A 13,741-nucleotide genomic window follows, 5' to 3' on the forward strand; every position below is an offset into this window, starting at 1 on the left:
ACATACAGTACGTGAACTACAGCCCTGAAAGCGACAGGTGTACCATCATAATGTGTCATAAACTCCATGTTAAATGCCTGAATGAGTCAGCAATTTTTTCATCACAAGCACAATTCTTAACTCGCTCTTATAACCACGTTTTTTATCGTACCAATACCACGATCGCACACGGCGTACCTCAATGCCTCGGGTCACTCACGGCGAAAACAAAAATCGCATTCGACTTTTACTTTTTGCGACAGAGCAATTTGTTCGGACATACGTTCTCTCATAGAGTCACTGTGCTTTTAAGTTTCAATACTGTTTGCGTTTGCATAGACTAGCCCAGGTGAAAATGATACTTTGTTAATGATTCAAGGTCACCTGACCAACTCTCACACACGCGCGCACACACGCACATGCACGCACATGCACAAATGTGCACGCACACACACACATTGAAAGTCAATAGAGAAATTCGGGGAAACACGTAACTGTCATTTCTCAACCGTTTCGGACGCGGGGCGGCTCGCCAGAACCGGGCCGCCCCCCCTGAGCGAAACCAAATAGACCCCTTAGCATGTTAGCATTAGCATGTTAGCATTAGCATGTTAGCATTAGCATGTTAGCATTAGCATATTAGCATGTTAGCATTAGCATGTTAGCATTAGCATGTTAGCATGTTAGCATGTTAGCATTAGCATGTTAGCATTAGCATGTTAGCATTAGCATATTAGCATGTTAGCATGTTAGCATTAGCATGTTAGCATTAGCATGTTAGCATTAGCATGTTAGCATGTTAGCATGTTAGCATTAGCATGTTAGCATGTTAACATTAGCATTAGCATGTTAGCATGTTAGCATTAGCATATTAACATGTTAGCATTAGCATGTTAGCATTAGCATGTTAGCATTAGCATGTTAGCATGAGCATGTTAGCATTAGCATGTTAGCATGTTAGCATTAGCATGTTAGCATTAGCATGTTAGCATGTTAGCATTAGCATGTTAGCATGTTAGCATTAGCATGTTAGCATGTTAACATTAGCATGTTAGCATGTTAGCATTAGCATGTTAGCATTAGCATGTTAGCATTAGCATGTTAAGATGTTAGCATTAGCATGTTAGCATGTTAGCATTAGCATGTTAGCATTAGCATGTTAGCATTAGCATGTTAGCATGTTAGCATTAGCATGTTAGCATTAGCATGTTAGCATTAGCATGTTAGCATGTTAGCATTAGAATGTTGGTGGCAACGTAATGTGCAATAAACTTAGACAAAATACCCCATTGAAAGTCAACCAAATGGACCCTTACAGGGTCTGAGAGGCTAAATGTCATCAAATGGTGGTCCGTGGCTCAAATGCTGCACAGACTTGGCGAGCTGCAGGCACCCAGTCAAATTTCCTGAAATTTGTTTCTAGTTAAGTATGCGTTTTAGATTTCAATCTGTGTTTCTGCCATTGCATGGCAGGCACCCAGAATTAAGTATGCGTTTTAGATTTCAACCTGTGTTTCTGCCATTGCATGGCAGGCACCCAGAATTAAGTATGCGTTTTAGATTTCAACCTGTGTTTCTGCCATTGCATGGCAGGCACCCAGAATAAAAATAATAATAAAAATAAAAAAATATATAAAAAAGAGAACTTAAAAAAACCTTAAAGTACGTAATTCATTCTAATTGTTGTTATTGCAATTTACGAGCTGTGTTCGCTTCCCGCGTTCGCATGTCGACTTACTTGTATTTACATTGGAATGAATGAGCCCGGCTGGAAAGTGTCCAAGTGGGAGTGTCTAAGTGGGAGAGGGCGGGTCTTAGCTAAAGGTCAATTCCGTGCAATTTGGCCGTATTTCTGTGAGACGGGTTTGGTGAGCCAGCTAGTCTACTGTCTGTTCTACAGCATGGTGGGCTGCGGTGCGGTGCGGGGGGGGGGGGAGGGGGGGGGGGGTGATAAATTGGCTACTTTAAAGATATAGAAATATAAAAATGACTTAATTGGAAGAGTTACGTGATTACAGCAGCACTTTTACACTCTGCACTAACCCAGGATAAGTATGAGCTATAACCCGTTCTGGACGGCAACCCCTTTTGGTGTTCTAAGCATTACGTTATACTTTAGCTATTGAAAAATAGCAGATCTACAAGCTCGTAGCGCGGCACCGAGTGCCGCGCTACGAGCTTGTAGGTCTGCTATTTTTGAAAAATCGTGAAAGTGTATGTGGCGCAAACCTTTGAATATATTATATTCTTTCAGAGCGAACGTTTTTAACAACAGCAACAGTTTTTAACAACAGCAACAGTTTTTAACAACAGCAGCTGGAACAACATATTTTCAGATGGGGGTCGGCGGCCAAATGCATATATTTTTGGGGGTCCTTGACATGAAAATGTTTGAGAACCACTGACATAGAAACATAGGGCTTTTCAGAAAACTGTCAGGATTTAGAAGACATTTAGTAGAATGGTCCTCAGCTCTAAAGGGGATAATAGAAGCGACATGGCGTTCCACATGGGATCCATTTCCATCTCCCCGTGTTCCCTATTACGGAGCACGCGGCGCACCACAAAATGCCTCTCATCCTATTATCAAACTCACCTTTCAGCGCTTAAAATAAACCCATCAGTCATGTGGAAGCGCTGCACGGTGGGCCCACAGCCCACGTCTTCTCAGCGGAGTCGGTGTGCTGTTGTGTGTTTTAGTGAGCCTTCGCTAATGACAAGCCGCTGCAACACGGCTCGTTTCCGCAAGTCGGCATATATGGAAGCTTATAGTGGTGGAAAAAAAGTACTTGCATGTTTTACTTGACTGAAAGTATCATTACTGCAATGTAGAACTACTCTGTTACAAGTATAAACGTCTGGAATTACCTACATTTACCTGAGTAAAAGTAAAAATAGAAGTCATGTCTCGTCACCAAGTCATCCTCAGCCTTATAACACAGTTTTAACACGCCATATGTCTCTGTCCTTCTGTCTCTGTCTGTCTCTCTGTCCCTCTGTCTCTGTCTGTCTCTCTGTCCCTCTGTCTCTGTCTGTCTCATCCTCAGCCGTATTACACGGTATTAACATGCCATGTGTCTCTGTCTCTCTGTCTCTCTGTCTCTCTGTCTCTCTGTCTCTGTCTGTCTCTCTGTCCCTCTGTCTCTGTCTGTCTCTCTGTCCCTCTGTCTCTGTCTGTCTCTCTGTCCCTCTGTCTCTGTCTGTCTCTCTGTCCCTCTGTCTCTGTCTGTCTCATCCTCAGCCGTATTACATGGTATTAACATGCCATATGTCTCTGTCCCTCTGTCTGTCTCTCTGTCCCTCTGTCTCTGTCTGTCTCTCTGTCCCTCTGTCTCTGTCTGTCTCATCCTCAGCCGTATTACACGGTATTAACATGCCATGTGTCTCTGTCTGTCTCATCCTCAGGTGACGCTGCTGTCGTTCTCGGTGGAGGCGGAGTGTACCTTCTTGGATTACATCAAGGGAGGGTGAGTAGGGGCGAGAGAGAGAGAGAGAGAGAGAGAGAGAGAGAGAGAGAGAGAGAGAGAGAGAGAGAGAGAGAGGGAGAGGGAGAGGGAGAGAGAGAGAGAGAGAGAGAGAGAGAGAGAGAGAGAGCACCACATTTATATGTGGAATGAGTGACGCACACCTCAACCTTAAAGCTGTCCTACCACACCATACCTCAACCTTAAAGCTGTCCTACCACACCATACCTCAACCTTAAAGCTGTCCTACCACACCACACCTCAACCTTAAAGCTGTCCTACCACACCACACCTCAACCTTAAAGCTGTCCTACCACACCTCAACCTTAAAGCTGTCCTACCACACCATACCTCAACCTTAAAGCTGTCCTACCACACCTCAACCTTAAAGCTGTCCTACCACACCACACCTCAACCTTAAAGCTGTCCTACCACACCATACCTCAACCTTAAAGCTGTCCTACCACACCATACCTCAACCTTAAAGCTGTCCTACCACACCATACCTCAACCTTAAAGCTGTCCTACCACACCATACCTCAACCTTAAAGCTGTCCTACCACACCATACCTCAACCTTAAAGCTGTCCTACCACACCATACCTCAACCTTAAAGCTGTCCTACCACACCATACCTCAACCTTAAAGCTGTCCTACCACACGATTAGAACTTCAACTAACGAGGTGCAAGAGTCACAAAGTATAGTCTGGTGCTTCAAAGATCAAAGGTGGCGATCCGAGCACTCAAACAAGTTTAAAAATGAGGAGAGGGTAGATATAAAATCAAGGTACTTTATTACCAAGGTTAAAAACGCCAACGTGTTTAACCTTGGTCTTCATCAGGGCAAGTCATACTTTCACTCATACTCGTATATTAAGGTCTGAAATGGTTTTGCGATAATAATCAAAGGTTTTCAAATTATGTTATTTGCTACAACAATACCAAATATCGTCTCTGAATAGAACCCATCTGCAAGCTCACAGCGTGTCACAAAAATTAAAGTTTTTTTAGCAGTCTAGGCTTAGATTAGCCTGCATGCTAATCAAGGTCTAAATGTAGACCGTCTATATATAGATGTTGAAACGACGTTGTTTCAACGTCTAATCTAAGCCTAGCCCTAGACTGCTAAAAAACTTTCATTTTTAGACTATTTTTACCCCAGTTTTTAGTCTATTAGACTACAACAATGCTCAGCGGTAGGGCTTGCAGATCTGCTATTCTCGTTGTTCTCACAGAATGTTCACTCACTGATGGAACACAGAGGAATCCATCAGGCTCAGGCAGGATAAAAAAATGTAATAAATAAAAAATATAAAACGCTTCTTTATTGAGCAGAATGTCTCCGAAGCAGACAGATTGGACGGGTAGTATCTGTGTCTGGAGGCCAAGCACTTTATATGTTGAACGTGCACGTGTACAGAGAGAACGTGCACGTGTACAGAGAGAACGTGCACGTGTACAGACACGCAGGAAACATTAAACTCAGCGCTCTCGGCAGGATATCGGGGATGGTTGACCGAGAGCGACGGAGATGATAATCCAAATGTCAAAATCCATGAAATGAGAGGAATAAAAAGTCTCGTACGAGGCTGCAGCGAAGGCCAGGTTATAGGTCATAGGTCATAGGTTATAGGTCAGTGCTCATATGGGCCGGAGGTAAATATGCTAATGAGGCATTAAACGCTATCACCGACCAGTTGAAACCGGCTGCAGCTTCATTAGGCCTTTAAACCAGTGGTTCCCAAAGTGGGGTCCGGGGACCCCCCGGGGACCCCCAGGGGTCCTTGAGGGAGTTCCAGGGGGACCCCCAGGGGTCCTTGAGGGTTAGTTTGGAACCAAATGGACCTGCTTATGGAAGGAGCAGCACGGACATTTAGAGCCTTTTATTAGGTGCTAAAGTATACAAAGACTAACGTTTCGACCTTGCGGTCTTCATCAGAGTCAAACAGACCCGCTTATGGCTTTGTAACTCTGAGAGTGTACATTGTGTACATTCTTAAAGTTAAATTAACATTGATTTTTTTACGATATAATGTGGGGGTCTCAGAGATTGAAATGTCAGTAAATGGGGGTCCGTATAGACTAATACATGTCAAACTGGGGGTCCTTGAAATGAAACGGGTTGAGAATCACTGCTAGAGCCGTACAAAGCTTCTCTTATGGGGGTCCCTGGGATATCTTTTCAAATGGGGGTCCGTGGGCTGATTAGTGTCAACTTAGGGGGTCCTTGACATGAAAAAGTTTGGGAACCACTGCTTTAAATACACCGAATAAAGTTTACCTTACCTTTCCTTACCTTAAACAAAACAAAAAACAATTCATCCCCTTTTTCCAACCTTTTTCCTCACATGCACTGCTGACTGTAATATTAATAATAATGCAGTCAGCAGTGCATGGTACTTACACTTACACTTACACTTACACTTACACTTACACTTACACTTACATACAGTGCAATGAACTGTATTTTGTTCAAACGGCAGTGTAGCCTAATGCATGGTGTCAGAATTACTATCGCCTTTAATTTCTCTCACATCTTGAGAATGAAACTAAAGGAACAAGCATGCAGTATACGAATCATTAAAGTCTAGGAGAAATAGCCTCAGAAACATCCATATACCATTTGTTTTGCGAGCCATAAAGCCACTGCGGCGGGAAACCTGAAATATGCCCGACCTAAAATCTGCCCCGCATGCCGCGATTATAGCCAACTTTGAACATATCTGTACACCTGGGGGGCTCCATTTTCGTCACCGCTAAACCCCTTATCCCTAAACTTCTTTGCCCTTTTTTTTTTTTACTATTTTGAAAAACATTTTTGAATAGTTCAACTAGCCGATCTACATTGACACGTTGTGAGCTTGTTTAGGGAAAAGGGGTTTAGCGGTGACGAAAATGGAGCCCGTGAAATCTGCCTGACCTAAAATCTGCCCGCATGCCGCGATTATAGCCAACGTTGAACATATCAGCACTATGATGATGATGGCCGGGTCCAGGATGACAGATCGGAATGCGCTCTTATACGGCAGAGTCAGGAACAGGAAAAAACGGCCCAAAATGCTGCACATCTTTTCTTTTTTTCCCCCTCCTAACAGAAGTAGTAATGTGGTGTTACGGCTCTCGCTGTGCCTGCAGCTCATTCCACCCAAATCAACTGAATTCACACCATGATTTATGTAATCATGAAAATAGCCATTCGGAAGGGGAAATGTTCCCCTTGGAACCATTCAGCTCCAAAGAGCTTCGGAGAAGAGCAGAGCTTTGTAGCCAGACCATCCTCTCACCTTCTGCATGGGGCCTGTCGTGCTGGGCCTTAATGGCCCGTTCCAGCGCATCACAAGCAGGAGACAAGGAGAGGCCTGGAGGGGCATGATGGGATAAAACAGGATGATAGCCACTCTCGCCCACATGACATCTCTCTTAGCTCGGGGAAATGGTTTGAACCACACATCAACCTCCACAAACGCATGGCGGGGCTCAGCTTTATAGGAAGAAGCTATCGATATATATATATATATATATATATATATATATATATATACACACGAGGGAAAGGCATGAGATTGGAAACGTATCATTGTTGTTGTTGTGCTCGGTTGATGCGAGCAGCTGTAGTGAAGGGTAACAGGTCCGCTCGCCCCTTTTCCATCTCGCCCCACTACTCTACCTAGCTGTAAATAACAAACACAATTCATGTTTGTGATTATTTAAAAGGTATTATCATATTAATTTATCATTGTTAAGTATCCACGGGCATAATAGCATGATGATGCCATTACAAAACATGGGCTACATGGAAGAAATGTGATTAATAAAACGAAATGAACTGCTAGAAGGTTCTAAATTAACTTCATTAAGCAGTCACCGTCTCTGTGTCATGTTGTTCTTTCTACATTTGACAGAGTGTAGAGATCGACTACTATACAATAAATCTGTATAAAAGATAATTTCAGATTTCAGAGAGGGAGGGAAATAGAGAGTTGAGCCAGAAGGCAAAGCTCTCTGTCTACCGAGCAATCTTCGTTCCTACTCTCACCTATGGTCATGAAGTGTTCCTACTCTCACCTATGGTCATGAAGTGTTCCTACTCTCACCTATGGTCATGAAGTGTTCCTACTCTCACCTCACCTATGGTCATGAAGTGTTCCTACTCTCACCTATGGTCATGAAGTGTTCCTCCTCTCACCTATGGTCATGAAGTGTTCCTACTCTCACCTATGGTCATGAAGTGTTCCTACTCTCACCTATGGTCATAAAGTGTTCCTACTCTCACCTATGGTCATGAAGTGTTCCTACTCTCCCCTATGGCCATGAAGTGTTCCTACTCTCACCTATGGCCATGAAGTGTTCCTACTCTCACCTATGGTCATGAAGTGTTCCTACTCTCACCTATGGTCATGAAGTGTTCCTACTCTCCCCTATGGTCATGAAGTGTTCCTACTCTCCCCTATGGTCATGAAGTGTTCCTACTCTCACCTATGGTCATGAAGTGTTCCTACTCTCACCTATGGTCATGAAGTGTTCCTACTCTCCCCTATGGTCATGAAGTGTTCCTACTCTCACCTATGGTCATGAAGTGTTCCTCCTTCTCACCTATGGCCATGAAGTGTTCCTACTCTCACCTATGGTCATGAAGTGTTCCTCCTCTCACCTATGGCCATGAAGTGTTCCTACTCTCACCTATGGCCATGAAGTGTTCCTACTCTCACCTATGGCCATGAAGTGTTCCTACTCTCACCTATGGTCATGAAGTGTGGGTCATGACCGAAATAAGGTCCAAATTTCATTAGCATGCATGACGTGTCAAACTAGGGTTTTTAATATGATTGACTGACTGTCGCAAACGATACAGAGACACCTCCCTGACAATATAACGATACAGAGACACCTCCCTGACAATATAACGATACAGAGACACCTCCCTGACAATATAACGATACAGAGACACCTCCCTGACAATATAACGATACAGAGACACCTCTCTGACAATATAACGATACAGAGACACCTCCCTGACAATATAACGATACAGAGACACCTCCCTGACAATATAACGATACAGAGACACCTCTCTGACAATATAACGATACAGAGACACCTCTCTGACAATATAACGACACAGAGACACCTCCCTGACAATATAACGACACAGAGACACCTCCCTGACAATATAACGATACAGAGACACCTCCCTGACAATATAACGATACAGAGACACCTCCCTGACAATATAACGATACAGAGACACCTCCCTGACAATATAACGATACAGAGACACCTCCCTGACAATATAACGATACAGAGACACCTCCCTGACAATATAACGATACAGAGACACCTCCCTGACAATATAACGATACAGAGACACCTCCCTGACAATATAACGATACAGACATTACATTACATTACAGTCATTTAGCAGACGCTTTTATCCAAAGCGACTTACAATAAGTGTATTCAACATAGGTAGGGAACAAAAACTACTAATCACCAGAAGTCTTTAGTGCATTTTCTGCAAAAACAAGCAACCAAGAGTATACCTAGCGCTAAGGTAAAAGTGCAATATATCAGCTACCTATTTCCTTAAACAGATGAGACAAAATAGCTAAATCAAATGAGCATGAGCTAAAACAATTAAGTGTATCGACTAAACAAGATCCAATAAACAATACAACAATAGAAAACAAGCGTTCGTACAACTAGTTAACAACAAGTAGGTCAGGCAGAGAGGAAGGGTAGTGTTTCCTGAAGAGGTGGGTTTTCAACCTGCGGCGAAATATGGGCAGTGACTCTGCTGTCCTAACATCAGTGGGAAGTTCATTCCACCACTGTGGGGCCAGAACAGAAAAGAGTCGTGACCGTGTGGATCGGCCAGAAGGACCCTTGAGTGACGAGGCAATCAGTCGCCCCGAGGTGGCAGACCGAAGTGGTCGGGCAGGGGTGTAGGCATCGACCATAGCCCGGAGGTAGGAAGGAGCTGTTCCTTTCACTGCCCTATAGGCTAACACCAGGGTTTTGAACTGGATGCGAGCCGCTACGGGGAGCCAGTGTAGAGAACGGAGAAGGATGGTTGTGTGGGAGAACTTGGGGCGGTTGAACACCAGACGAGCCGCAGCTTTCTGAACAAGCTCCAGAGGTCTGATGGCAGATGCCGGAGCACCAGCAAGGAGGGAGTTGCAGTAGTCCAGGCGGGAGATGACGAGAGCCTGGATGAGCACCTGGGCTGCCTTCTCCGTGAGGAAGGGGCGAATCCTCCTGATGTTGTAGAGGAGGAATCTGCAGGACCTTGTCACTGATGCGATGTTTGCCGAGAACGTCAGTTGATCGTCCAGGGTCACACCCAGATTTTTCGCAGTCCGAGTTGAGGTCACCACAGCATTATCAATGGTGATGGCCATGTCTCGGTGCGGACAGCCCTTCCCCGGGAGGAACATCAGCTCGGTCTTGTCCAGGTTGAGCTTCAGGTGGTTTGTCGACATCCACGCCGAGATGTCAGCCAGACAAGCAGCAATGCGTGCCTCCACTTGGGTATCAGAGGGGGGGAATGAGAGGATCAGCTGGGTGTCATCGGCATAGCAGTGGTAGGAAAAGCCATGGGAGTGGATGACAGCACCCAGAGATGTAGTGTAGAGAGAGAAAAGAAGAGGACCCAGAACCGAGCCTTGGGGAACCCCAGTTGTGAGCCTGTGTGGTTCTGACACAGACCCTCTCAGCATCACCTGGTAGGAGCGACCCGTCAGGTAGGATGCAAACAGGGAGAGTGCAGAGCCTGAGACACCCATCCCCTCGAGGGTGGAGAGGAGGATCTGATGGTTGTCAGGGAGACACCTCCCTGACAATATAACGATACAGAGACACCTCCCTGACAATATAACGATACAGAGACACCTCCCTGACAATATAACGATACAGAGACACCTCCCTGACAATATAACGATACAGAGACACCTCCCTGACAATATAACGATACAGAGACACCTCCCTGACAATATAACGATACAAAGACACCTCCCTGACAATATAACGATACAGAGACACCTCCCTGACAATATAACGATACAGAGACACCTCCCTGACAATATAACGATACAGAGACACCTCCCTGACAATATAACGATACAGAGACACCTCCCTGACAATATAACGATACAGAGACACCTCCCTGACAATAACGCAGAGACAGCCTGTTTATTTTTGGACCACAATGCTTATAGGAAATGATTTTAAGATGACCCCGTGTTATTCTCCATAGAGAAATTACTTCCGTGAACCAGGCAGAACCAGGGGATGAGCGAGTGACGTCAGGACTTTAGAACCTGGGGATGAGAGAGTGACGTCAGGACTTTAAAACCAGGGGATGAGCGAGTGACGTCAGGACTTTAGAACCTGGGGATGAGCGAGTGACGTCAGGACTTTAGAACCAGGGGATGAGCGAGTGACGTCAGGACTTTAGAACCAGGGGATGAGCGAGTGACGTTAGGACTTTAGAACCAGGGGATGAGCGAGTGACGTCAGGACTTTAGAACCAGGGGATGAGCGAGTGACGTCAGGACTTTAGAACCAGGGGATGAGCGAGTGACGTCAGGACTTTAGAACCACGGGATGAGCGAGTGACATCAGGACTTTAGAACCAGGGGATGAGCGAGTGACGTCAGGACTTTAGAACCAGGGGATGAGCGAGTGACATCAGGACTTTAGAACCAGGGGATGAAACATGAAAATAATGTCAAACAATGCAAAGTTGTCCAGTGCATAGCCTACTGCAGGCCTGGTTGACTAGATTTAGAAGACATGTGCCCAGTGCATAGCCTACTGCAGGCCTGGTTGACTAGATTTAGAAGACATGTGTCCAGTGCATAGCCTACTGCAGGCCTGGTTGACTAGATTTAGAAGACATGTGTCCAGTGCATAGCCTACTGCAGGCCTGGTTGACTAGATTTAGAAGACATGTGTCCAGTGCATAGCCTACTGCAGGCCTGGTTGACTAGATTTAGAAGACATGTGTCCAGTGCATATCCTACTGCAGGCCTGGTTGACTAGATTTAGAAGACATGTGTCCAGTGCATAGCCTACTGCAGGCCTGGTTGACTAGATTTAGAAGACATGTGTCCAGTGCATAGCCTACTGCAGGCCTGGTTGACTAGATTTAGAAGACATGTGTCCAGTGCATAGCCTACTGCAGGCCTGGTTGACTAGATTTAGAAGACATGTGTCCAGTGCATAGCCTACTGCAGGCCTGGTTGACTAGATTTAGAAGACATGTGTCCAGTGCATAGCCTACTGCAGGCCTGGTTGACTAGATTTAGAAGACATGTGTCCTGTGCATAGCCTACTGCAGGCCTGGTTGACTAGATTTAGAAGACATGTGTCCAGTGCATAGCCTACTGCAGGCCTGGTTGACTAGATTTAGAAGACATGTGTCCAGTGCATAGCCTACTGCAGGCCTGGTTGACTAGATTTAGAAGACATGTGTCCAGTGCATAGCCTACTGCAGGCCTGGTTGACTAGATTTAGAAGACATGTGTCCAGTGCATAGCCTACTGCAGGCCTGGTTGACTAGATTTAGAAGACATGTGTCCAGTGCATAGCCTACTGCAGGCCTGGTTGACTAGATTTAGAAGACATGTGTCCAGTGCATAGCCTACTGCAGGCCTGGTTGACTAGATTTAGAAGACATGTGTCCAGTGCATAGCCTACTGCAGGCCTGGTTGACTAGATTTAGAAGACATGTGTCCAGTGCATAGCCTACTGCAGGCCTGGTTGACTAGATTTAGAAGACATGTGTCCAGTGCATAGCCTACTGCAGGCCTGGTTGACTAGATTTAGAAGACATGTGTCCAGTGCATAGCCTACTGCAGGCCTGGTTGACTAGATTTAGAAGACATGTGTCCAGTGCATAGCCTACTGCAGGCCTGGTTGACTAGATTTAGAAGACATGTGTCCAGTGCATAGCCTACTGCAGGCCTGGTTGACTAGATTTAGAAGACATGTGTCCAGTGCATAGCCTACTGCAGGCCTGGTTGACTAGACTTGGTGAAGGGCTAATTATTTTCTTCTTCTTCTTCTTCTTCTTCTTCTTCTTCTTCTTCTTCTTCTTCTCCTCTTTCCTCTCACGTTCCAGGACGCAAATCAATTTCACGGTGGCCATCGATTTCACCGCGTCGAACGGTAAGTGATTCTATACGAGTTGTGTGTGTGGGGTCAACAATGGATGGGGGTGCTCTTTGACTGTGGCACATCTGCGGCGCCGGAATCAATCATGCATGCTTGCGTAGCCACGCACACACGCATGCACACACACACGCACACATAAACACACACACACGCATGCACCACCGTCCACCACCACCACCTAAATGAACCCACCCCCCCCTCCTCCTAAATGCTCTGCCAATGTCCTCTAAACCCTCCGTGGTGTTGTTGTGATGTGAACGTAGCGCTCAACGTAGCGCTCAACGTAGCGCTCAAAGTAGCGCTCAACGTAGCGGTCAACGTAGCGGTCAACGTAGCGCTCAACGTAGCGCTCAACGTAGCGCTCAACGTAGCGCTCAACGTAGCGCTCAACGTAGCGCTCAACGTAGCGCTCAACATAGCGCTCAACATAGCGCTCAACGTAGCGCTCAACGTAGCGCTCAACGTAGCGCTCAACGTAGCGCTCAACGTAGCGCTCAACATAGCGCTCAACATAGCGCTCAACGTAGCGCTCAACGTAGCGCTCAACGTAGCGCTCATGCATGTTAGCCTCGGCGGCGGCGCCATCGCTCAGCTTGACAAAAGGTCCTTCCGCCCGCCGCCCCAAAAGGTCCACGCTTAAAGTCTGTATATTACAGGAAACTTCCGTTAAACTTTCCAACAAACTCCGGTAAACTCCCGAATTGTACCATCACACCTGTATATTACCGTATATTACTGTATATGTACCATCACACCTGTATATTACCGTATATTAACTGTATATGTACCATCACACCTGTATAATACCGTATATTAACTGTATATGTACCATCACACCTGTATATTACCGTATATTAACTGTATATGCTGCTAAACTTGAGGTTTGCCCGTTAACTCCTCTTTTCACGCAGTGAAAGTCTTTAAACGTATTAAAAACGCAAATGAAACAATGAAAACATAAATCGTGGAACTCGCGATTATGGGAGGGAAGCTGTTCTACATCAATTAAGCCGGGAAAAATCGTTAATGGGAGGGAAGGTGTTAAAAGTGGCAAAGGATGAACGTTCCAGTAGCCATAGAATGCACAGTCGCTGCACAGCTGGAACATAGTTGTGCAGAAAGGC

General features: G+C 45.5%; 1 protein-coding gene across 1 annotated transcript in view; it reads left to right on the top strand.

Moving 5' to 3' along the window:
* The window catches only part of LOC306928736 (copine-5-like), a gene marked incomplete at both ends in the record, with an annotated part of 380,797 nt that extends 367,540 nt beyond the window's left edge, over positions 1 to 13,257 (top strand). Inside the window, 3 exons of the mRNA XM_079509009.1 lie at positions 3,385 to 3,446; positions 12,565 to 12,611; positions 12,881 to 13,257. Of these exons, the coding sequence (XP_079365135.1) occupies positions 3,385 to 3,446; positions 12,565 to 12,611; positions 12,881 to 13,257 (486 nt within the window). The remainder of the gene's footprint in view (positions 1 to 3,384; positions 3,447 to 12,564; positions 12,612 to 12,880) is intronic.
* Between the last annotated feature and the right edge of the window lie 484 nt (positions 13,258 to 13,741).

This window comes from Electrona antarctica (assembly GCF_951216825.1).
Source record: "Electrona antarctica genome assembly, chromosome: 8".
Taxonomy (NCBI): domain Eukaryota; kingdom Metazoa; phylum Chordata; class Actinopteri; order Myctophiformes; family Myctophidae; genus Electrona; species Electrona antarctica.